Raw genomic sequence first — 24,862 nt, 5'->3', positions numbered from 1 at the left:
CCTCTTGTTCTCATGTCACTCATGTTACGTGTGAAGGGGACAGAGGGACGGAGATGGAAGGGTGGGGGAGAAGGACGAAAGGTATCCCAGGTGATGAGGTGTAGAAGAGCTCTCTCCTTTCCTCACTGTTACCGGAAACCAAAAATACACACACACACACGCACACACACGCACACACACAAACAGAGCTATCAGTTCTTTTGCAGACCAATGAGGGAGTGGGAGGAGGGAAAGAAGGAGGGAAGTGATAAAGAGAGAGGGAGGTGGGAGGGTGTGTGTAGAAAGCCAGCAAGCTTGAGAGGGAGAGCAAAAGAAGAAAAGGAGGAGGAGGGAGGATGGATGGAAGGAGCTTCATGATGGGGCCGTGATATTCTCTCCTCACGGACGCTGCCTTTTTCTCTACCATGGCTTTGTCCCAGCTTTGTGCAGCGTCCCCGGGAGGAACCGCCGGCGCACGGCGCAGCACTCAGCCAGGGAGCCGGAGATGAATCAGCCCCAACAAAGAGCCTTTGAGATGGCAACGTGTGCTTCTGCCTGGAGGGAGGAACGCATCAGGCTTTCCCAGGCAAGCGGCAGCCTGCAGCGCGTTCTGGCTTGAGAGCCAGTCCTTCCTCGTCGCTGTGTGTGTGAGTGAGGGAGAAAGAAGGATGGATCTGCTGTGTGTGTGCATATGAGTGTGGATGTAAGGGAGCAAGTGCATAATCGTGCTTCCAATCCTTCCTGGAGGAGTGAGGCTCTCTTCTTTGCTGGACAGCAAGGTAAGAAGAAATGAGTGATTTCCCTTTTTGTTCTCTGACAATTTATCCCCTCCAGAGAGCTGGTTACCCTGTCTCCCCACAACAAGGGGGTAAAGGTGGTAAGCGAGAGGAGGGGGAGGGAGAAAATGGGAAATGAGGGTTAACGTCATTGAGAAGGAGCAAGCTTGTGCATGGATGGCATCGCTGAAGCATCAGCCGTGGTGGAGGGAGACTGAGACGGAGGTGGAGAGGCTGTGAGCAGAATGTATCGCAGCCAGGTGCAGATGGGCATGGAGGGGAAAAAAAGGAGGACGACTGAGGAGGTTGTTTGATGCATCCAGTGATGGATCTAAAAGAGGAGCCTTCACCTTCTGCTCACCCCTCCTCCTCAAAACCCCAACATCCTCTTTCTCCTTCTCCCTCTGCTCTCAGCCTCTAACTCAAGGAATTAGGATGTAGCACAGTGGGATGGATTTCTGAGCGTACCTGAACTTTACGGCTTAAGCTTCTCTAGAAAAATCGGTGACTTTCTGAAACCTGGAGCAGAAAAGGAAGCGGACGTGTTACATGTGTTCAGAACATTTAGCAAACCTGTTGTACAAGAGCTTGCATAAACGTGGGAGGCAATGTTTGAGCTGTGCTTTGTTCGAATGCAGACTGGAGAAACAAGAGCAGTTTTCAGTGCTGCAGAAAGTAGCAGAGTCTCTCTATCAGTGTCTTTATTAGATGCTAAGTGTTGAGCAGAAATCAATCTAAGGCTAAGATGTTTTAAGGAAGAGTATGGATTTTTAGTTTCAGTCCAGAGCTCCGGGACCCACACAGGCCACTCACTCTTCCTGACAGTCACAGCCTCAAGTTACTCTTGGACCTTCAAAGAAGTTCACACCGATGCTGGAACATTTCATATTTTGTCTCATAACAATCACAAACTTCAGTGCAATGGAAACTAGTCATTAAAAAAAAAAAAAAAAACTTTTTACAAATGCAAATCTGAAAAGTGTGGTTTGCAATTTTATTCACCATCCCTGAGTCAATACTTATTATTGTCAAAAAATTTACTGCAAGCTTTCCACCGAATACGGCATTTTTTATATGTAGGCATCAAGCAAAATTGATGAGTAAACAGGAAATCTTCACAACTATAGAATAGTTAAAAGAGTTTCCTTTTAACTCTTCCATAAAGATTAGATTTGTTGCATGCACAACTAAAATCCATCCTGCCATCAGATGACAGGATCTCTGCAGGTCCTCCAGAGCTACCATGGGCTTCTTGGCTGCTTCTCTGATTAATGCTCCCCCTACCCAATTTAAGAAGTTGGCCATGTTATGTTTTTTTTTCACTTTCACATGATCATGGTTCAGTAAGATGTCCCAAGCTTGAGTTTTGTATTCTTACTGTGCTTTAAGCCTCTATAGGCCCTATTTTCCACAGATCTGCCTGTTGTGTTTCGGTCTTCATGATGCTCTTTGTTCCCTACTGTTCTCTTAGGAATCCCAGAGGTCTTCAAAGAACAGATGAATTTATACTGAAATTAAATTACAAAGAGCTGGACTATAGGTATGAGTTAAGTGTATTTTACTTCAATTGGATTTAGGGTAATCAGGATAAAAAATGTAAAAAAAATAAAATAAAATGCAGGAAAGAATATAATGTTTTTATTCCAATTCATTCTTAGACTTCACTTTGTTTTGGTTTAGCCCATAAAATCCCATCACAATGATGGTTGTGGTCGTAATGCGACGTAATAGTTCAAGGCACATAGCTCCTATTCAAGGCAATATATGTGCTGTAAAGGTTTATAACCCTGCCTGTCATCTTTCTATGCACAAACCCAGAAACATAAGGCAGGATTTTCTTTGTGACATAGAGATCAAATTGAGCGACTGGGTTTTGCCATTTCTGGTGATGATGAAACTTGAAGTAAAAGCTGTGCAGTTGTGTCTCAGGTGTCTCATTGATATGCAAGAAGGAGAAGGGGAGAGGGTAGAGGAGGAGACAAAGAAGGCCTGTTGCATGCCTGCACACAACTTTGCATCTGCCTCTGAGGGTGGTGTGAACTCTCCAGCATCCTCTGATTTTCTTGGCAGGGTTGCGTCACACTTCTCCTTTTGCTTTATTTTCCATGTGGCCCACAGTAAAAAAGACAGGCAAAGCAAACTGCTGCGCTTGAAGCGGGACACTGACATGACCGGAAGGGATAGGAAGAGGACTTGCAGCGCTTAAGATGTTTTTCAAAAATGTTTCTGTCAGTTTCTTGACAAGGAGCACAAGCAGCCTAACATCACCACCGGTCATGATACAACTGGGATTAAAAAAAAGAAAAAAAAAGAATGCCGTTAGCCCAAATTAGTCCTGCATGATTTAACTTTCCTCTTTGGGTTAAATTAGCACCCATGATGTTCAACAGAGGAGGGTAGCAGCCTTGGTGCAGATTGATGCCATAAAGCTTAAAAAGTGCTCCCAGCTTCATCCCTTGGAGAGACTGGCTGAAGCCTTAGCTGAAAAAAAATAAAATAAAATAATAATAATAATACTAAAACATAAATCAAAGCTTTTAACATCTCCTGCACGTACAGTAAAGCTTGCACCAAGTCCCAGTGCATCAATAAATTAGACCCCGGAGAGAAGAGAGGAGCTCGTGCTATTGGTCCGGAGTGATCATACATCTCTATCAACACAGCGTTAACCGTTCAAAACACGACTACGAGCCAAGAGCATTTTCAGTCAAAGAGTGTGGGTCTGTGCTGTGGTGTATATGTTATTACTTTACATGGAGAACTGATTTAGCAGTGTATTTTGTTTTGTAATTTCTCAGCATCCAAAGAAGATCTTACAAACACCCTGTGACACTAAAAGTGTTGCTGAGATGGGAGCTGCTGCTTTCACAGCCCATTTATGTCCACAGTGTTCGCTGCAGAGAGGAGCAAACATGTTTTCTTGTCCATATCCTCATCTTGGCGAATCAGTCCCATTATGTCAGATGACAGAATGATGTATGCACTCTGTGTGGATGCCTCTGTATTGTCCTGAAATCTCCCCTTTTTTCCCCCCCTGTGGCCTGTTTACTGCAGAGGAGCTGATAAAAATGGTTATATCCTCGAAAGGAGGGTATACACTGATACAAAAGGAAGATTTCAAACAACTGGCTTTTTTCATTATGCCATTCCTCTTACTCTTGTCAATAGGAACAGAAAAACTGTGTGAGTTGGACAGAAATGTTGGAGTTTACAAAATTTTTCCAATCCTCAGGCTGTCATTTGTTAATTCGAAAAAATGACAGTTATACAAGTCCAATTTGGGTGATGTAAATTTTTTGTGACAGTTTTTTTTTATTTTTTATTTTTTAACTTTTTTCACGGGAGAAAAATAGACAAAAATGGGAAATATTTTGGGAGAAAAGCACACCTAAATCACTCCCACTCCAACTTCACACCTTAGTATAAAGGCTTGTCATTCCACAGCTTCTACATGTGGAATCCTCGCGCCCTCCTCCTCCCCTCTCACCTCCAAGCATTACTGTGTTTTTTCAACCATAACAAAGGGGGTTCCGACTCGTCCTACTTACTTGGAAAGCCAAACTGAACTCCAGCCAAATATCGCCAGAATTTCCCTCTTTTCCGTTTCATTTGACCTTTCCTATTTCTGCATGGTTTGTATGAACAAACACAATAAAACTCACACTTTGTTAGTTAATTATAAGAGGACACAAATATTGGAGGGAGATGAAATCCAGTCATTTAGTCATTTGATAAAATTGGACGAGTCAAAGAAGCAGCTAGTGGGGCTTGTCCTAAAGTTGTTTTCAACACCAAAAGTAAATCTATATCTGTGGAAAACACGACTTTGCTTCCATTCAAGAGCCACACTTAAACTGAGCACTGTGTTCAGATGTAAAGGTAATCATGAAAAGACAGGTTTTAGGGGTTCTTTGATGTGTTTTTTTGCAATATCTGCACAAAAATTGCACAGGAGGATTTGCTTTTGTTTGTTTTTTTCTTTGTCATTTGGTTGTGTACTGCTTGCCTTTTCTCATTTAAATTCCTTAAACTGCTCCATTCCATAAATTGCTCTGTTTAAGAAAATGAGAATTACTCAAGAAGAGTTGAGCCTCTGGTTGGCACAAAGGGACAGAAGAATATCATGGACATCTTGTGGAGACATTAAATATTAAGCCATATTTGTTCTTAGGAAAAATCAACATGCATTTATATGTAGATATATTCACTCAAAACCTGGTCAAGGCTCCTTTGAGATACATTTCTGAATTAATGTGTTGTGCCATGGAGATGGTCAGTCTGTGGGTATCTTGAGGTGTTGGAGAAACCCAGGTGACTTTAATAACAGGTTTCCTCTCTTCTACTGCTCATCTGGACTTCCGGTCAGGTCAGGTTTTCAGTCATTCAGCCAAAGGGATAAAATGGTTTTTAAATCAGGTGTGAGTAGTATTTGCAGTATAGACAGTTCTCAAGTCTTGCTAGTGCCTTTTTCTGCCATTCTTTTTCCTCCCACTCAACTTTCCATTCACTAAATGTTCAGATGCAGAGCTTTGTGAACAGCCAGCGTCTTTAGCAGAGAGCTTCCATGATGCATCCTCCTTCTGGAGGGTGTCAGTGGGTGTTTGCTGGACAACAAAGATCAAAGTTCAGTGCCTAACCGAAATGCCTAGACCTGCTTTCCCCTGAGCCACGCAAGTTAGAGAATGCATGCCATTCTCCAGCATTTCACATATTCCTCGCACTTTGTCATGCACGACATGCAGCATCAGCCCACTAACATGAAATATAAATGGCGGCATCATGTTATTTTATGTCGCTGAATGGAGTGTATTTCATCACTAGCAGTCTGCCGTCCTTCAACAGTCATCCCATGTCTCTCTAGAGGAGACTTCAAAGAGAAATGAGACGTAAATCATAAAACAGTCCCATTGCCTTGTCCGGTCACGTCCTGCATTCTGTACCTTTTTATATCCTCACATGAATCTGTGTGCATTAGAAAGCTCAAGAAAGAGATGACCATTGAAGACCTCCCTGCATTCCCCCCACCCCCAATCCTCTCCTTTAGAGGCAGGCGTATTACACTCAAAGGGTAAAACGGTCATTGTAATGAAGCTGATAGAAGAGTCCTCCACACTGCATCACACAGTCCAAAACCAGCAGTTCAGGACTTTTCCTGCGAAATACTGTAGCTGCAACCTTCTGTGAGTCGCTATAGCAGCTGGATTATTCTTATAGATGCATTTAGAGAAACAAAAAAGAGGATTACCTCATCTCCCACCGTCGCCCACCCTCACCTCACTATTTGACATGAATCCTGCACAAAATAAACACGTGTCTGATGCTGGAGAGGAGGGAGGGGGGGCGGAGGGGCGATCAGTACTAAAATTAGATCACTGAAAAACCAAACCAAAAATACCAAGCCCGCAAGCACAGTCACCTGCACAATCACTGCATTTCTCTACACGCATGCCAGCATGAGGGAAATAAAAGCAGAAATCAGGGCAAATAGGGAGTGGGGAAAAAAAAAAAAAATCATTCAAGTGAGCTGGGAGCACTAACGTCGAGCAAATCCAATATCTCTCTTATCTCTCAATCCCCTCCCACTCAACCACAACTCCCGCTCAGGGTGATTTGAACATGAGAGGAAAGCAAGTGTGCCCCCTGCTCTTTTGTCGTGATGTAAGCAGGAAGCATATGGATTGCATGACTGAATTTCTGCATGGCATGAAAGGCCAAACTGCTGTTCTGGATGAAGAAGCTCCATCCAGTCCCGGGTAAGGTTGTGACTGTGTCCTCCTCTGAGTTCTGAGATTGGGATGGGATTAAGTAATGACACTCTGGAGAGGAGAATTGTCTGGCTGCATGTTTTTCTCCATAATTTCAATAGGTTATGGGTTTTTTTAAAACACATTTTGTTTAATTAAGTTTTGCTCTTTTCAAGTAGAGTTGGAATCAATTGTTTGAATAAAAAGGCAACCCTTGTCACTCTGTATTTCCTCTCATATGTCAGTTTTTTTTCCACACTACCTTCAGTCCATTTCATACAATTCCTTACATTTGACTTTAAAACTGTATGAAATAGGTCATATCTTTAACCATTATTCAGCATACTTCTCACAATAATTGCTTGAATTTTGGCCCATTCCTCCTTCACAGAACTGCCGTACCCGAGTCAGATTTGTAGACAACCTCACAATAGAGCACACTTTTCCAGGTCTGCCAAAAAATTATCTGTGGAACTGAAATTATGAATTTGTAATGGTGACTTCAAAACTTTTGCTTTGTTTCATTAAAGCCTCTTTGATCCTAATTTGTCGATATGCTTTGGCGCTTTGATCATTTGAAAGCATCCATTTGGGTCAAACTTAAACTTCCTGTCTGATTTATTGAGATCTTGTCTCTTTTGTTTCCTCATTCTGTTATTTCCTTGTGATGGCAGCTATTTCTCATGGCTCAAAACACCCCACAACTTCACAGTTGCGATGGTATTTTCAGGGTTGCAAGCAAGGATGCAAGATGGTAATTTCCTCATCCCACAAGATATTTCTCTATTTCTCATTTTTTGTTTCAAAGTTTTGAATCCGAAAACAATCCGAAAACATAGCAACATTTTTGGAATGACCTCATCCTCTCTGGCTCTTCACATCCCTGACAGCAGCCAGCTGACTATTGCCTCTACACTTTGATTGCTCCAAGACAAGCCACTGAGGCATAGGGTCAAGTCCCAGCAGTTTTAGAGGAGATGTGACCAGAAAACCAGATCGTGCTCCGTGTACATTTGCCCCTGCGCATACACATTACCTTGGAAATCAATAGGAAACTGTTATCAAGACCATCATGGGCTCAGCAGAGTCTGAGAGGTCATAATAAGGCTAGCTGCATGTGATTAAACCTTGTAAATCAATAAGTGCATCAACTTTTGGAGTGATTTTGCCCTGTTGGCAATAAATGTGTGTATGTGTGAGTCCGTTCCCTAGGTTGTTAGGTTTCTACTCACTTTTCAGAGATTAGACACTTTGATTGTGCCCGATTCGCTTCCAGTTTGAACTGATGATTACTTGGTGAGGGACCATAAAGCCCCCATCCCCCATTTGCTTCTGTGTCATCATTTTTGCTGGCAAGGAAAGACTTTGCGCTGCATTTCACTCTCAAGTAAATCACGATTGATCGGCTTTTAGGGCAATTCATGAATGTAAAACTGTAAATATCAGTTAGGTCACTGCCAAAATCTGAACAGCTATCTGCAGTGCTTATATCCACTCGTCATTGGTAATGTGCAGCTGTCTACTTGGAGACTCCAAACAGCAAAGTTTTATGGTCAAAGAGGTAAACAGTGAACTGTTTGCTCGCAATCATTAAATTATGTTTGTCATGTTCATCACATATATACAGATGATTAATCTACATAAATTTTAAGAAGATGGCTTGATGCTTCTTTGCAGATGAGATAAAGTAATTTTCAGTTTTGCAGCTTGTTACTGTGAAAAGGGCCACAACTGTTTGTGGCTGTAGGATACTTTCAGGTCTGTCTGTAATTTCAGTCCCAAATGTTCTCTCCCTCCACCATAATGTCCCTGTCAGATAGGATTAGGGTCTTTCCCAGCGCCACGGTATGTAAGCAAGGAGAGAGTGATACATTTATGCAACACTTAGCATATTAGTCGAGTGATTGAATTATCCTTGGAGAGGGACACGTACTTCCAAGAACCCCCTTCCTGCACTGAGCTAATGTGACCGGTGGGCCTGACCTCATTGCGACGTGGCAGGCCGAGTGGCGCGGGTTAGTCACCGGCGCATCTCCTAACAGGCAGCGTTGATATCGTTTAGAGCCATGCCGGTCTCAGGGATGGAGGCGGAGGGAGGAAAGGCTGGCGAGAGTGATTGCCTGCTGGGTCACAGAGGGTTGCAAAACTCATTTTCTCAGCTCCCACCACTTCACAGTGCATGGTGGGAGATTATCAGATAAACTCAGGGCACCTTGAAGGCCTCTGTTTTTGCCACATTATTGCTGGTTAAATTCTACATGGACATAGAATAAGTTCTTGTCTCCAGGTCATGTTGACACAAGGTTATTGTGCTGGACTGATTCTGTTACGCAGGAGGGATAGTTATTGTTCTTGTTGACTTCTAAATATTTCATAGTTTGATGCAACGGTGATTGCAGACAGAAGTGATTTAAAGTTAGATACTTCTGATGGCCTTTTGATGTTGACTTCAGTAAAGTCTGATGCATTTCCCAGGAACATCAGGAGTCACAAAAGTGAACTAAAACATCATAAACTTGAATCAAAGGCCGTATTTTCCTCACTGTAAGGCGCACCGGATTATAATGCGCACCTTCAATGAATGGCCTATTTTAAAACTTTTTTCATATATAAGGCGCATAGAATAGACACTACAGTAGAGGCTGGAGTTACGCTATGCATTCACTAGATGGAGCTGCACTAAAGTGAATATCAACAAAACAGTCCGACTCCGGTCGGCCAGGAGAGCCTTCCGCGACTGGGCCGGGGCGTGGCCGGACGATGGTCACCCTTCTCCGTTAGCGCACAGCATGTTCGTGGAGAACGTGGTGCTAAATGACCTGCAGACGACCTGATTACGGACGGTCGGTAGGTAGATAGGTCAGTCAAACTTTATTAACAAACCAGCGTTCTGACAACTATCCCAGCATGCACCGCGCGCTTCTTCTTCTACGGGCGAAAATGAAGTCGGCGGCTGTTTACCGTAGTTTCTAGACCTGTTATGGTTCAATATTGGTTCATTTATAAGGCGCACCGGATTATAAACTGGTAAATTGAAGGTTTTTAGGTGCGTCTTATAGTGCGGGAAATACGGTGCTAGTACAATACATTACATTACTTCTAGTCTACTGACTGGAAGTAAGCTATACTAGTGGAAACATGCGAAAAACTGGTCAGCATGGCTTTGACAGCTGTAATGTACACAGAGTCTTCCATGGATTATTTTGCAGGGTGTATATCATTTTTAATACTCCATCTTTAATAAGATTTGACGGTACTTCTGAGATCTTCTGTGAGGTGCAAGCAATTTTAAAGAAGGGCTTCGGACCTCTGAGCAACAGTTCTTTTCTTTTTTCCATTGTCCAGGTAAGATCATTGTCTCTGGTTCAGGAGGGGCTTAAGGAATGCAACAGTCGTATCCCATGACATGAATACATCTGTTTGTGTTGGCTGTTGAAGCACTGATGTCAGCTGCAATGCACATCTTATGGGTCTCCCTCAAACTCTCGGAATTTGAGTTCTGCTTCAAAAACCTCTCGAAGCTGCAGTTGTCCATGTTGTCAGTGAACACTTTTTCTCACCATCAGTATGACTGGAGACAGCACTGAGCTGCCGGACTCTTTTGCAATAACCTTTTGTTGCTAATTCTTATTTATTGAGATGCAGCTGTCAGTGACGAGCAAATACTGTTATTCATCTGTGTGGTTTGTTTTTTCTTCCCAACACTGAAGCTCATAACTTTATTGTCTGGACAGTATTTACTAGCCCCTTTAAGTTTATAGCTAAAATATTCAGAGAAAGCATAAACTGAAATCAAGAGAAAATGTTTCATAAGTATTGCTAAATCTGTTAAAGAAGGGATTTTTCCAGCCAATAGTCTGCAGAGGACATCTGCCTGCATCGCTGGCTGGGACGTCCTCTACAGTATGATCTGCATAAGACAGCATTAATATTTACATAGGACTAAAGCATGAGTAATTATCTCCCTGTACAGCTGCAAAGCTTTGGAAATGTGTTGTAATGTAATTGAATTAGTTCCCTCCATTTAAAAAGAAAATAAAGCTGAACACACAGCAAACCTGAGTTAGCTGCTCAGCATGCTCATCCACAGATTAACTGGCTACCTCACCGCAATCAAGGGCAACACGAGCTACTAATTAGGATAGGATATGAAAGGCTTAAAGAGGAGTTTAAAGATATCCTTATATAGTATGATTGTATTTGTATAAGCACATGTGTGTGTGACTGAGTGTAAGCTTGTGTGTTGCCTCCTTAATGCACCGAAAGCCTGTGGGCACCGGCCAGCCCGGCCGCGTGTTCGTCTGCAAAAGGGCAGGGAGAACGAATAAGCCCTAATTGACCAGATATCCTTCATTAAACATGTGCTCACAAATCCATCCACTCTCCCTGGAGCTGTTTTCACTCTACAAAGCTTGTGACAGCCTTTAAGGCAATGGGAATGTAGGACATTCACATGTCTCACATGCAAGACGTCCACAGGACAGAGGAGCAGAGGAGCCATTTGAATTAACTCCATGTGGTGGAGATTTTATTTGAATACACCTGAGCAGAAAACTGAGAATAAAGGGGAGTGGAAACATGTTTTGAGCCATACAGGTTGGAGATATTTGCTTATATTCAAAGGACAAGATTACAGTTATTTGATGGTGTGCTACCTGCACACAGCTGAGTAGTTTCTTCACTACTTATTGCTTCTTTCTCTTCAGGGACATACTGAAGCAGGCAGGCTGCCTCTCTCTTGGACCTGAGGATGTTCCGCAAGAAGAAAAAGAAGAGGCCTGAGATATCAGCGCCAAAAAACTTCGAGCACCGTGTTCACACCTCTTTCGATGCCAAGCGGGGCTGCTTCGTGGGCCTGCCGACGCAATGGCAAAGCCTGATAGAAAACCTGCGGAGGCCCAGACCTATGGTGGACCCCTCTCGGATCACAGAGGTGGAGCTGAGGCCAAAAAAGGTATGCCACACCTTCACTTTCAGCAAAGTTTATTTTAATCGACTTTTCACTGTTTTATCCGCACAAATGTTGTTCATTATGGAGTTCTGTTGCTAGCTGCATCACTGCGGGAGAGTATTTTCTGCGCTGCAGAGGTATTCTGCTGTCTCAGACAATCCCATAATACTCTGATGACAACGTGGAATGACTGCTCCCCTTCCCTTCCTTCTCTATCACAAGGCTGCGCTAATGACCCTGCTGCGTACGCTGGCTCCACAATGTTGAGATCCTCATGGGGGAACACAAGATTTATTACCGCATGCAGGCAATTAATAACAGTATAAGGTGCTTTCCCACAAACGTCATCAAATAAAGAAGGGATAAAAAAGTGCAGGTACTGCAAATGGAAATGTCTGTGAGTGATCCAGTCTGCAAATCTCAGGATTTCTGTGCTTCACAAAGTGTTTGGGTTGATAGTTTTCTGGGCCTCCTAAAAAATAAAAAGCACTGCGATGTGGCGGCGATTAGTGCTGTGCAACATGAGAACCACTGTGTCAGCGTTTGGGTCGGACTTGTAGTTTTGTTTTTTGTTTTTTTTTACCTTCCTCACCGATATCAACGCGAGACCCCGTCTAATGAGGAATCCTGTAAACAACACAAACCACAAATTAAAGTAGCTTTGTCTGAGTTCACCACAAAGCAGTACCTAAGGTGAAGGTAAAGAATCCTAGTCTCTTAAATAAGTTTGCACAATGTTTCATAAACTATTCTCTATTGTTCTCTAACACACCGCTGCCAGAACAGCTGAATTTATACTGATATTCAAATACGCACAGTTGGAATTTGTCCACTAATTAGGTAACTCATGAAGTCAGCTGGTTGCAGTTGAACAGCAGAACAGAGGTGGATACTGAACCCCCATGTTTTAATAGTAAATATATATGAAAAATTATAATAGCTCACCAAGGCAATTATCCTATGATAGAGACTCTACAAAAGGTGAGATGAGGACTAACCTCTACTCTACCCCATCTGTGTGAATATAATAGCTTTGAGCCAGAGAAACAGGAGAAGCTGTTGACTGACTGTAGACTGAACATGACTCTGCTATGAAACTGACTATCAAGCCACCATGCACACTGTATGCATGTTTCTGGCAAACCAGCTGATGTTTGCCTGATGATTTTATGTTGAAGCAAGTTTGGGCCCTTTGCAAGCCTACCAACTACCAACCTCTTTACGAAGAATTAGAGCAGTAACCTCTCATTTATCAAAACACAGTGCAATGCACAATGACACTAGTTTGACTTTATTGAATGTATTGAACGTAGTGCATAACTGCTGTGCATAACTGAGGAGTGAGGATGAAAATTATGTATGTTTCCCATATTTTCTTTACAACGCTAATACCCCTGAATAAAATTCAGTGCTATCAGTTTCTTTTAGAAATATCCTAATCAGTAAACATTTCTCAATGTATTTAAATCACAGGATAAATCCAGCTCTTGTGGAAAAGTTTAAAGGTAAGGGAGGTTAAAACAATATCAAAAGATGGGAACACCTCTCTGGTAAATCCATGATTTGAAAATGAAAAGTGCATGGCTCAGGGTGCTGATTTTAAGTGTGCAACCTGATTTTTACTCATACAAAATATTGAAAACTGTGAATAATTTTTCTTGCACTTCATAATTATGCACTACTTTGTACTGGTCTCTTCCCAAAATCCATTTCTGTTTATATGTATTAATAGGACAATATGCGAAAACGTAAAATAGGTGTGAATGCATTTTCTAAATACAGGAGGAGCTGCTGTAAAATCTGTTTCTCTGCTTGCTATATTTGTCAGCAGACTGTCAAGAATAAACCACCAGGGAAAGAAACTAAAGTCACTGTCTTTGAAAAATGACAGAGATGTCCTTTACACATTCCCACGTCTAAATTTAACTTGCCTCAGAGCAATTATTATGCCACTTTTATCATCGCTTTTGCTCTGAAATCTCTCGGTAATGTAATCATGTCGTGCAGATTGTGATGAAGATAACTACCTTTTCTCTTCCAGACCATTGTGCGCGGGAGCATGGTCGGTCACGGAGAATACATCTCTGCCATGATCAACGACATGAGCCGCCTGTCCGTGACCAGCTCCAACTCTTTGCGGAAGAGCAGCCCCTCGGCCAGGAAGAGGGCCCAGTCCCTGGGAAGGCTGGGAGAGGTAAACGAAGGGGATGGTTACCAGTACGAGGGCCTGACCCAGGACGACGAGGACGACATGGATGAGGCTCAGGATCACTGGAGGGACAAGGGCAGGAACATTCACAGTGAAACCAACACCCCCTACCTGGGGATGAAGAAGAGCATCACTCTGCAGCCCAATGGAATCTTGCCAAAAGCCAAGTCGACCTATGAGGTCGGTGTCGGCACAGTGGAGGGGCCCTCACAGCCTCCTCCACCTCAGAACATCCCAGCACCAAGTCATGGACCGTATCTGAGCGGAGAGCTGGGAAGTCCTCAGGAAAGACTGATATGGAAAAGAGATTTCCAGCTTCCCAGAGGAATGCCACCAAATCAGAGACCTGTAGCATGTTTTTACAGCCCTGCTGTGGCTCTCCAGCAGCTCCACGACGATCAAGGGAACATCGGACTGGAGCTCCGACCCAATCTACCCATGTACATGCACGCACAGAACAGCCCAGGGAGGCCATTCTCCTCCTATGACCTAAAAGTAAGCACATCTTTGCAAAGACTATAAATTATTCATGGATCACATAATTTATGCATATTTTTGATGCTGAGTATATATCAGAATATTATGCATGTGGCCCGAATGTATTAAGATGTTTTTCTTGAGTTAAAAAGAGCCATTTTAATGGTTAATTTGTAGAACTTTAACCAGCTAGCTTATTCAGCCCGTATATCAAATAACGGGCTGAATAAGCCCGTTATTTGATATACGGACTATAAACAATATTTTTTTTATAGATATTTTCATTGGCTGCTTTTAAAAAAAACAGCAAAAGAAAAAATTCAAATATCCTGTGTTTTTCTTTTTTTCTAAATGACTCATGAAGTCAAGTATGCATAATTTCTCAACTAAAAAGATAAGCACTCAGGAATCATCACAAATTTTGAAACTCTACCGCTTTTTTCATGTATTTGCATTTGCATACAGAAGATGAAGAGGTTGAGATCTCAGAAATGCCCATGTCAAAAACACCTGTGACTTAGCCCCTTTTACTAAATATGATTATGACTTTGGGTATTTTATTGAGTCCAGTGTTAAGAAATTAAATGTGGACTTAAGTGCTTGTGAGGTTGTAAATACTGCCGTGTTCTCCTTGAGACTCTTAAAGCCATATTGTAGCATCTTAACATGATTAATATCGGTGAAGTGGATGCACAGTGAAAATGGCGGGCCTGATTTACATCCAGGTTTAAAGTGGACAGTGATTCCCCGGCAGGCGGCCAACACCCTTTCAGCTGCCTCTCTTCTCTTGTCATGCAGGCCGAGTCGTCGGTGAGATACCACTCCAGTTTCCTGCCGACCGGCACCAGCAGTCCTCTTGTAGGAGGCATTAGACCTCAGCGTATGGTGCGCTCCTCGGCAAGCTACACACTAGGCTTGTCTCCCAATATGGGGCTGCGGCCTGGTGTACCAGACCCCTTCCTCAGGCACTCAGGATGCCCGAACCCCTCTTACCCCCGGCAGGACAGCCCATCTCAACCTCGACCTTCACCCACGGGCTCATTAGCCACCAGTCCTCCAGGAACCTGCTCCCCTGCTTTCAGACCGCCTCAGCATCCTGCACCTCGACCGCCCCCTGACCCTCCCAAGGTGACGCATGAACAGTTCAAAGCAGCCCTGCAGATGGTGGTGGATAAGGGCGACCCACGGACTTATCTGGAGAACTTTGTGAAGATCGGGGAGGGCTCCACAGGGGTGGTGTGTATTGCTACAGAAAAGCACACTGGAAGACAAGTTGCTGTGAAGATGATGGACCTGCGGCGGCAGCAGAGGAGGGAGCTGCTCTTTAATGAGGTACAGAGATCAAGATAGATCTCACAAGGGGGATCTACATGTACAGGCATTGATACCTTAAACCTTTTCACATTTTGTCATGTTACAAGCCAAATTTCAACAAGTGTTTCTTACATGACAGACCCAAAGTGGTGCATAATTGTAAAGAGAAAGGGGAAGGATGTAATTTCAAAGTATTTTACCAATAAAAGTCTATTATTAAAATAGACCTAGTCTGAAACCAATATGTAAAGTCCAACGTAAGCAATTACCTTAAGAATTAGTATATAGAGCCTATATACTACTTGTACACAGAGCACACCATAAGTGTCAGGGATAAAGTTGTGAAGATATAGGAGGGATTATAGATAATATGCCAAACTTCAAACAGAGCACTGTCCTTAATCTGAAAATGGAAGTATGGCATAAGTGCAAGCCTAGGAGACGAGGCTTGTTTACCTAATCTGAGAGACTAAGCAAGGAAAACATTAACCACAAAAGCAGCCAGCAGGGCCATAGTAACACTGGGGGGTCAACTGAGACCTTGATTGAACTTTTATGCCGACAGACATGCAGGGTGTAATATGTGGAGGAAAACTAAGGCTGCACCATCAGCAGGAACTGGGAAGCTTGTCAAAGTTAACAAACTAATGACAGAGCTAAAGACAGGACAATTCCACAAGAAAATCTACTAGGAGTTTCAAAAGTCTTGAGCTACGACAAGGAACAAGCATGCAGCCAATGGTGTTAATCAAAGCATATATTGATGTTCACTGATCATCTCCATCCAATCTGACTGAGCTCTATTTAGACCAAAGGGTGAAAAGTTAGTAGAAACATACTCAAAAAGACATGACAGTGAAAGGTAGTTCTGGAAAAACGGGAGCTAGACAACATAAAAAAAATTATGATAAAATTTTCTGAGGTTTGTATTGCAACATGACAAACTGGGACAAAGTTCAAAGTACTAAGACGCATGGCACTGTATTTTATACTCACAGGAAATCACAATGAGACTCTCCTCATGAATTTCTCTAAAGCACTGTCATTTTTGTAATGCTTAAAAATTATTTTTGATCAATGGTTCTTTTGACTTACCACTGCCCAAAGTTTTTCTCTGAAATACTACCTGTTACTTCACTTATGTTTGGTTAAGTCTGTAGATTTACTCAAATAAGGGAAGTCAGCAAGTGGAGGACAAGAAACAATCATAATATTATATAAAACATTTGTCATTTGAGAGATAGGGAAATCAGATCGGGCAAAGAGCCTGCAGCATTTTTGATGTTGACCACTTTCATTGAACTATTTCATTCATGTACCCCAAACCATTTACTGGACTAACTCAGAATTGCTGGGCACCAAGGTCTTTATGCCACAAAAATAAAAGCGAACATAATGGTTTATAGCTTTATGACATATATTTTCGCTGCAGGTGGTGATCATGAGGGACTATCAGCACAAGAACGTGGTGGAGATGTTCAAGTCTGCCCTCGTGGAGGAGGAGCTGTGGGTCATCATGGAGTACCTGCAAGGAGGAGCCCTGACCAACATCGTGTCTGAAACCAGGTACAAAAAAAAAATAAAATAAAATAAAGCAGCAAAACTTTGGGTTCCGCTTTACAACTCATAGTCAGTGACATGAACAGCCACAAGGGGGCGGTGTAGTATTAACTGGAGAGTAATCGGTGTTCATCCAAACAGCATGTCTATTGCCTTTCAGTGTGCTCTCCGCTCCCTCTGGAGAAAAAAAAAAGATAGTAAAGCATTTTTAATTTTTAAATACCATCTTCAGTCTGTTCTAGGTAGACATTTGAGACATCTGTTACTCCTTTTATATTATAACACCCACACACCAGGAAATTAAATTGTGAAAGTTAATGTGTTTTGAGCAGTAGTCTTTCTTTTTTTCATTTCAGGTGATGAACCCTGGATTAGTTCAGTTTAATAAGGACATGCGTTTTTTTTCTTCCCTCAGGTCACATGACATAAAATCTGACACCAGGTCGAGTAGGTGTATTGGCAGAGCAATTAAAAAGAAGAGTGTGTTTTTTCTTCAATTGCTACACATTAGAAGAATGAAGTATAATACTTTGTTGTCGTTGGATAAGAAGCTGGTATCTTCTGGGTTCCTGACTTTCTCATATATTGCTATATGAAGAGGCTTTGCAAACGTATTCACACTCTTAACAATTTCACTCCAATCACAAACCCAAACAGGGATGTATTTTATATTTTATTGGGAGATTGTGGTGTATGATTGTGTTGTGAAAACAGAATTTTACAAAAAAGAATCAGAAAAGTGTGATGTGGATTTGTAATTAAAGCTTTAGCTCTCTTAGAGTATGTCTATGTACAATACCTCGGGTTCAATTAGATTTGATGGAGAGTATATTTCAGTGTCAGTTTTTTGTCTTGCCACAGATTTTGATTTGATTTTAGGCCTTGACTTAAGCTTTTGATATATCCTCTTCTGTATACTTGAAGCCTTGTTCTACTTGAAGTTGAACTAGCTTCCCATCGACTTTCACTATCCTCCCTGTCCATTCAGAAGACAAGAGCCTCTCAGGATAATGCTGCCACCACCAAGTTTCTCTGGTGTATCAAGGGTGATGTCCACTAGTGTTTCACCTCCTATAGCTGGTCCTTTATGGCTGATAATCGTTCACTTTTCTCTTCATGTCAGTTCAGGTGAATGGCCATGCTCAAGGAACTCTTCTAATTTTCAGACAGTTGTGCAGAATTCAGAAAATTTTAAAGCTTGGGAAACTGTTTCATAATCTAACCCTGCTTTAATCTCCCCCATAACTTTATCCCTGACAAGTCTGATGTATATCTTAGTCTTCATGATCCTGTTTGTTCCCTAGTGCTCTCTAACAAACTACTGAGGCCTTCACAGAACAGCTGCTTTAGAATTGGCTGTGCCCCATTTATTCAGGGCTATCATAGTAAAGAGGACTAAAATCAAATTATAAATACTTTAGGGCCTTTTGTTTCCATAAAAAAAATATTAAAAAACATATTTTATTCCTGTTTGACTTTATGTGATACACATGTTGGTCCATCACCCAAAATTCCAGCCAAATACATACATTTTTGGATCAAATGTGCAAAACGTCCAGGTGCACAAATACCATTGCAGACTCTGGAAATGTTTATGTTGCCCTTGTGAAATATCCAAGCCAGACTATATCCAATGAGGAAGAAGCATGTTCATTCGTCATTCTGCTTGTGTGGGAGTTGTTTTTCTGAACCTTGCACCTTTTATCGTTGCTTTTAACGCACACTGATTCATAAATTTTCAGCTCTCTCGGGCTGTTGTAGCTGGTAATGGGAACGCGTGAAATGCCCATGTAAAGTCAGTCTCGATGTGTGTAAAACTTGTCGTCCTGCAGACTGAGTGAGGAGCAGATTGCCACAGTGTGTGAAGCTGTTCTCCAAGCCCTGGCTTATCTCCATTCACAGGGCGTCATTCACAGAGACATCAAGAGTGACTCGATCCTACTCACATTAGATGGACGGGTATGGCACATACTCATCCCCACCTCCCGCCTGTCCCCTTCCTTTTGGTTTCTCGGTTTTGTAAATGTGTAATTTTGTTGGGCTCTCCCCAGGTGAAGCTGTCAGACTTCGGTTTCTGTGCCCAGATCAGTAAGGACATCCCTAAGAGGAAGTCTCTAGTAGGGACACCTTATTGGATGGCTCCTGAGGTCATATCCAAATCACCATATGGCACAGAGGTGAGGAGAAAACCACTGACGATGAACCTGTGCTGTCAGAGCTTTTACACTATTCGCTTTTGCGCCCACCAGGTTGATGTGTGGTCGATGGGTATCATGGTAGTGGAGATGGTCGACGGAGAGCCCCCATACTTCAGTGAAACGCCCGTAGCAGCAATGAAGAGGCTTAGAGACGAGCCGGCTCCAACCGTTCGAAATGTCAGCCAGGTATTTGAAGAGACTTACATGGAGGTTGTTGTTTACTTAAAGATTAATACTTCAGATACACAGGTACAGTTGATACATTTAAAACCAGTCCTACTTTCTTCATGCTTTACGTCTTTTCTTTTAAATGAATCTTGATCAGATTTTTTCCAGGCTTTCTGAATTTTAGTACATCTTTCATTCAGTCTCCAGTTTGGTAGACATCAGAGATGATTCAAAATATTTGCAAATGACAATAAACCTTCTTTAATCTTTCCATTTAAGAAAAATATTCTCTGGTCAGTTTCATTGGCCCAAATGCAAAGCACAATATTTGGTGGACAATGATCTGCACATATTCTTTAATGCGCCATGGTGGTGGCAGCATTGTGCTGCAGGATGCTTTTCCTCAGCAAGGACAGGGAACAAATAGTGCAGAGTTGATCGATGTTGGAAGAAAACCTGCTAGATCTTGCAGCAAACCTGAGACCTGGATCAAGGTTCCCCATTTAGCAGGACAATAATCTATAACATGCAGCTGGAGATAAAATGCCGGTCTCCCAGGGCTAATGTGCCGCATATTTTACATGTCATATCTCCAACAACAGCATGCCATCACATTCTGGTAGAGTCATTATCATTCTTTATCTTTCTATCCAATCCAGATCTCTCCAGTTCTCAAAGACTTCTTGGATCGCATGCTGACCCGTGACCCTCTGGAGCGGGCTAGCGCCACCGACTTGCTGGAGCACCCCTTCCTGCTGCAGAGCGGTTCACCTCAGTGCCTGGTCCCGTTGGTGGAACAGTATCGGAAACGCATGTCTCGCTGCTGACCCATTTCAGCTCCAAGTCCCCAAATGGGCCAACTTCAGCCTGCCCTGTACTGTACGACTCCAGAAGAGGACTAGCGCCGGGACCCAGCTCTCCTTACGGGGCCGACGTTCCCCCCAGAAGCAGACCCAGGCAGCATTCTGCTGCCGCCGTCATGGTGGCCACATAGTTTGTCAAACGCGGCATGGTCTCGGGCATGTGAGAAGCACTTTAGGAGCGAGCTAAAGGCAGCATGCAAGTCCTCACCTCTCAACTCAATTGGCTTCCTGCAACTTTCGGTGTGGATTAACACGCTATGCAGCCTGATGCACTGACAGCCGAAATCTGTCCTTCACACATATTCCAAATAAGTGGTACTCTAAAATCCCTTCGTGGTGTTTTTAGTGGGCATTAATGCAAGCTGTGCAAACTCATTAGGCTCAAACCTCAGTAGCTCATTGTGACAGGATAAAGGCACCTCTGCACATCCATTCTGTTGAGGAAATTGGACAACGATACACTCTTTGCATGGCCAAATGGAGGCACACCTGGCCTGATGTGAATGCTTGAATATGTACTGGGGATGAGAAAGACAATTCTCCTATATTAGCATAATAAATGGGTAAATAAAAGCCCAGCTGCTACTATTGGACTACTGGGAGGGAAAAACCCCAGCACCACTCTCCTCTTTTACTCCACTTTTACATATTTATTTATTTCTAAAAAAAAAAACAAAAAAAAAAACAAAGAAAAAGAAAAAAAGATGTTTGTTGTTTGTATGATGTGAAATTGCAAATATGGTTACATAATTAATAAATATGGACTCAAAACATACTCAGACACATTAACAATGTAAATAGAAATCCTGAATATTAGGGTCTTTAACACTGATAAGTTTGAATCTTACTTTTATTTCATAAAACGTGAGTGTAGTGTATGTATGCGTGAAGGAGCAGGTGTGTGTTACGCAACGTCATTGTTGACACAACCCTCTTTGTACTGTGACAGATGTGACGAAAAAAGAAAAACCACAAGATGTGTGCAGTGATCCTGAATATGATGTGTGTGCGCGTGGGCGTGCGTGTGTGTGTGTGCGTGTGCACACGTGTGTGTGAATATGAGGGACTGTTTTTGCATTTGTTTGCCTAGACAAAGCACACAGGCCTGGCATGTAGTGCTGCAGGACACCCTCCTGCCCAGAAAACACTTTGCACATAGTCTTTGTAATCCCACACGGATACACTAGTTTCATGTATTTCTATTCCTGTGTGGCAAAGAGAGCAATGCATTTTAATTTTGTATAAATCAATAAATGACGCGTACTGAACCATAAATGCAACTCGATTTACTCTTTTGTGTACGAGAAGAAAAATACAAGTGAATGGGACAAAAGTACAAGAGTTTACAGTTTTATTGGGCATTCAACATGTTTTCACAGTCACAAAATCTTCTAAAGCAAAATACATTTTTTTTTTGAAAACACAAAAGCAATTTTTAATGCATTTAGGTCCATGTAATATGAATCCAAAAAGAAGAAAAAATCACAGCATAAAATCTATATAATGTAGCATAAAATGTGTTGGAAATGAGTAATCAGCATTAAACTTTTTTATACTCCAATAGAAATCTTGCAAAAACAACTGGCAACAAAACAGTATATATTTTTCTTAAGAAGAAACATAAGCTATCAAAGAATTGAGACTATCAGGTTTAAAGTGCAATAAAAAACACACACAAAGAACAGCACAACCAGGCTTTTCTGTTTGTTGGAAATTGTCCTTTATCTAATCGAGGGTAGACTGAGACGAGTAGCTTTCAAACTCACACTTCACAGCGCTGATGCTGTCAACGCTCGGCTGGCTGTTGACCTGCTGGTGTGTGTGTGACAGAGGGTAGGTTTCAGAGCGGGACATCCGACCTCTTCTGTTCGAGGAGCCGGACGAACAGTCGATCACCATCCTCATAAACTCTGGAGCGGTGAAGCGACGCAGCAGTCTGGTCCCCAGGCCCACGAACCCTGGGGCGCGGCCCGGGATCCTCTCCGTCTCCATCTCCTCTCTTGGGAAAAGGAGTTTGTTGTGTCTGGAAACTGAGCCGAGGCTTCCCCTCTTCTGTTGCCCTCTTCGGCTGAATGGGGCCATGTCGCTAGCTTCCTCGGTTTGTGGCTTGACTTTCTCCTGGAGTGCTTTCCCTGACTGAGTCTTGCTTTTTAAAAGAGGTTTTGGAAATGAAGCGATTTGGCTGCCATCATTTGTCAGGGCCCCGGGTTTCCCTTGACAGTCGGTCTTGTCTATTAGGCATCGGTCATCCTGTAGTGAGGCTCTCTTTAATTTGCTGGCTGACAGCCTCATGTCACGCACATCACCCTGATAGGACTGCTTTCTGCTGCTCAGAAGGTCCAAGTTAAATGACTTTGCCTTTCCCCAGAGCGGAAAACTCTCCTGTTTTTGCTCTGGAAACCGAATGTCTCGGCTGACGTCTTTCTGGCTCGGCTCACCAACAGAGTTCATTTTTGACCCCTTCAGCTCTCTAAGCTGGCAGTTTTGCAGCTGTTTGGCTGTGAAGAGAATGCTGTGATCCTCCTCAGCGTGGCTTTTCTCTATCTGAGGAGGCAGAGCCCAGCTGTTTTGATGATTGTCCTCTTGAGACTGACTGCTGGGACACCTGAAACGGTTCCATGGTCCGCCGCTTTCTCCTATTTTTGTCTGTCTCTGAAACACATCTGGCAGTTGCTCTTCATCTGATGATTGCTTGGAAAACTTCTCAAGAACATGCCTGGGGAGCCTGTTGGGCAGCCGACGTTCTACTTCAACAGCCGTCACCACATCAACAAGTGGATCGTCTTTGCAAGCGCTCTTTCTGCAAGGAAAATTTAAAATCTGGACGCACTGGTTGTGCCCAAAAAAGTTGGCAATCTCTTTAGCCGAGTGACCAGCACTGTTGGTTCGGTCTAGTCTCAGACCTAGTCTTTTGAAAGCTCTCACCAGGAACTCCAGGACCTGGCTGTGCCCAGAAAAGGCAGCGTACATGAGGGCACTGTTTCCCCAGGCGTCAGAGACGTCCGGGTCGGCATTGAACTGCACCAGAAGTTTGACGACGTCCAAGTGACCCATCTCGCAGGCGTGGCTCAGAGCTGTGCGGCCGTCCTCATCCTGACAGTTGACGTTTGCCCCTTTCTCCAGCAGCAGCCGCGTGAACTTGGTTCTGGTCCCGGGGTCTTGCAGACACACAGCGTACATGAGTGGCGTACGACTGTTCTCAGTCTTAGAGTTGATTATGCGCCCATCCAAGGCGTCCAGGATGAAACGTGCGAGGTGGACTTTACCGCCGTGCATTGCATCCAGGAAGGTTTTGGTGCCAGAGCCCTGGCGTAGATCTTTTGGCCTCATCATCTTTCACGCACTTGTGGAGACGAGTCGACAAACGAAAAAGAGGAAGGTGTGGCGACTTGTCCAACGCCTCTCTGTGATGGCAGCGTGCATTCACCACAGAGTAAGAGTCAGAGTGGAGCTGCCAGTGTTTTTATACCTCCCTCTCCACATGCCCTCCCAACGTTTCCTTGGCAACAAACGTCTGAGGACCATTATGCAGTGGCAGCATCCATTCAGCCCGAGCACTCTCTGCCTGGAGAGAAATATATGCTATTTGAACAGAATAATTACTCAAGGAGAAAAACATGCCCAGTGTTTTTCATGTCAAGTTTGTAAAATAAAAGTATATCTTTTGTTATTTTTGTTTGAAGCAAATGACCTTCCAAGAACCTGATATTTGTGTTCATAAAAAAAAACTAAATTTCAAAGATTAAAAGTGATAAGAAATAAGAAACAGCCTTGTGTTTGTGTCTGTAGTTCACTTCAGCTGCATATCAAATTATGCTCTTCTCTTGCGCTCTGAGTTTTTCAAGGTTCCATAATGGCAACGTTGCCTGAAGGATGTTTTTCTTTCCATTCATTTTGTCGTGGTACAGAGATGCAGCAATGAAGCAACAATAAAAAAAGGCAATGAAAACTTTTCAGGCAAGCAAGAATTGAAAATGGGGATCAAAAGACTCTTTCTCTTCAATGTCCCTTTTGTATGAGGATTTTTGATATCTGCTAAAACATTGGCAGCATTTGTCAAATATTTTAGTTTTGCATTTATCTTGAAACAATCGTCTTATTGCCTCTTTAATCTTTGATGTCTCTGTGTAGAATCAGTCACAACTACTAGCAGCAGTGGTTATAATGTGCAAAACGTCTTCACAGAAAACTGCACTACAGGAGCTATTGCTAAGTGACCAGCAGTATACAGCAACAGGTGGGGGAGGAAAGCAGCGCTGAAGTTCTCCATGCTCTTATACAGTCAGAGAAAACTTTGGTCACTCCAAGACTTTCTCTGGCATCTCCATAGGAACCGTGTGATTAGATCAAATGCTTTAGATTAAGGTGTCAGGTCGGCCAAGTCGCAGCATCTTCTCTACGACTTTGACACTAGATTTGAAACTGGAAGTTCACAGATGCTCTTTATCAAATCTGAGCTCGAGTTATTTTGCAAAGAACCATGGGTAAAAAGCTGGTAAAGAAGATCTGCAGCCGCAACTGCAGTGAAAGGTGTAAGATATTGACTCGTGATTAAGATAAATAAAAACGCTCACAGCACTTTTTCAAACTGAAAAAAAAAATAAATGATTGTATTATTTCCTT

At 42.8% G+C, this 24,862-nt stretch overlaps 2 protein-coding genes across 4 annotated transcripts; one reads left to right on the top strand and one right to left on the bottom strand.

Annotated features, from left to right (window-relative positions):
- The first annotated feature begins 268 nt into the window (after positions 1–268).
- pak6 (p21 (RAC1) activated kinase 6) lies at positions 269–21,512 on the top strand. Of its 3 annotated transcripts, none has more exons than XM_007549182.2 (9): positions 269–758; positions 11,206–11,453; positions 13,492–14,154; positions 14,935–15,468; positions 16,883–17,016; positions 18,843–18,969; positions 19,062–19,187; positions 19,260–19,394; positions 20,036–21,512. In XM_007549182.2, the coding sequence occupies exons 2-9, from the start codon at positions 11,250–11,252 to the stop codon at positions 20,201–20,203; spliced, it is 2,091 nt and encodes a 696-aa protein (XP_007549244.1). In that variant the 5' UTR covers positions 269–758; positions 11,206–11,249; the 3' UTR covers positions 20,204–21,512. The 3 variants fall into 3 exon arrangements, with proteins under 3 accessions (XP_007549244.1, XP_007549243.1, XP_016525554.1); XM_007549181.2 differs by lacking the exon at positions 269–758 and adding an exon at positions 9,572–9,844; XM_016670068.1 differs by lacking the exon at positions 269–758 and having other exon boundaries at positions 11,381–11,452; positions 13,490–14,154.
- Positions 21,513–21,683: 171 nt separating this feature from the next.
- On the bottom strand, positions 21,684–23,687 carry ankrd63 (ankyrin repeat domain 63). Its single transcript, XM_016670069.1, has one exon. It carries the CDS (start codon positions 23,570–23,572, stop codon positions 21,965–21,967), a length of 1,608 nt encoding a protein of 535 aa, XP_016525555.1. The 5' UTR covers positions 23,573–23,687; the 3' UTR covers positions 21,684–21,964.
- Between the last annotated feature and the right edge of the window lie 1,175 nt (positions 23,688–24,862).

This window comes from Poecilia formosa, unplaced genomic scaffold, assembly GCF_000485575.1.
Source record: "Poecilia formosa unplaced genomic scaffold, Poecilia_formosa-5.1.2 Scaffold30, whole genome shotgun sequence".
Lineage (NCBI taxonomy): Eukaryota > Metazoa > Chordata > Actinopteri > Cyprinodontiformes > Poeciliidae > Poecilia > Poecilia formosa.
Note: the sequence above shows the minus strand (reverse complement) of the source record. Positions and strands in the feature narration are given on the sequence as shown.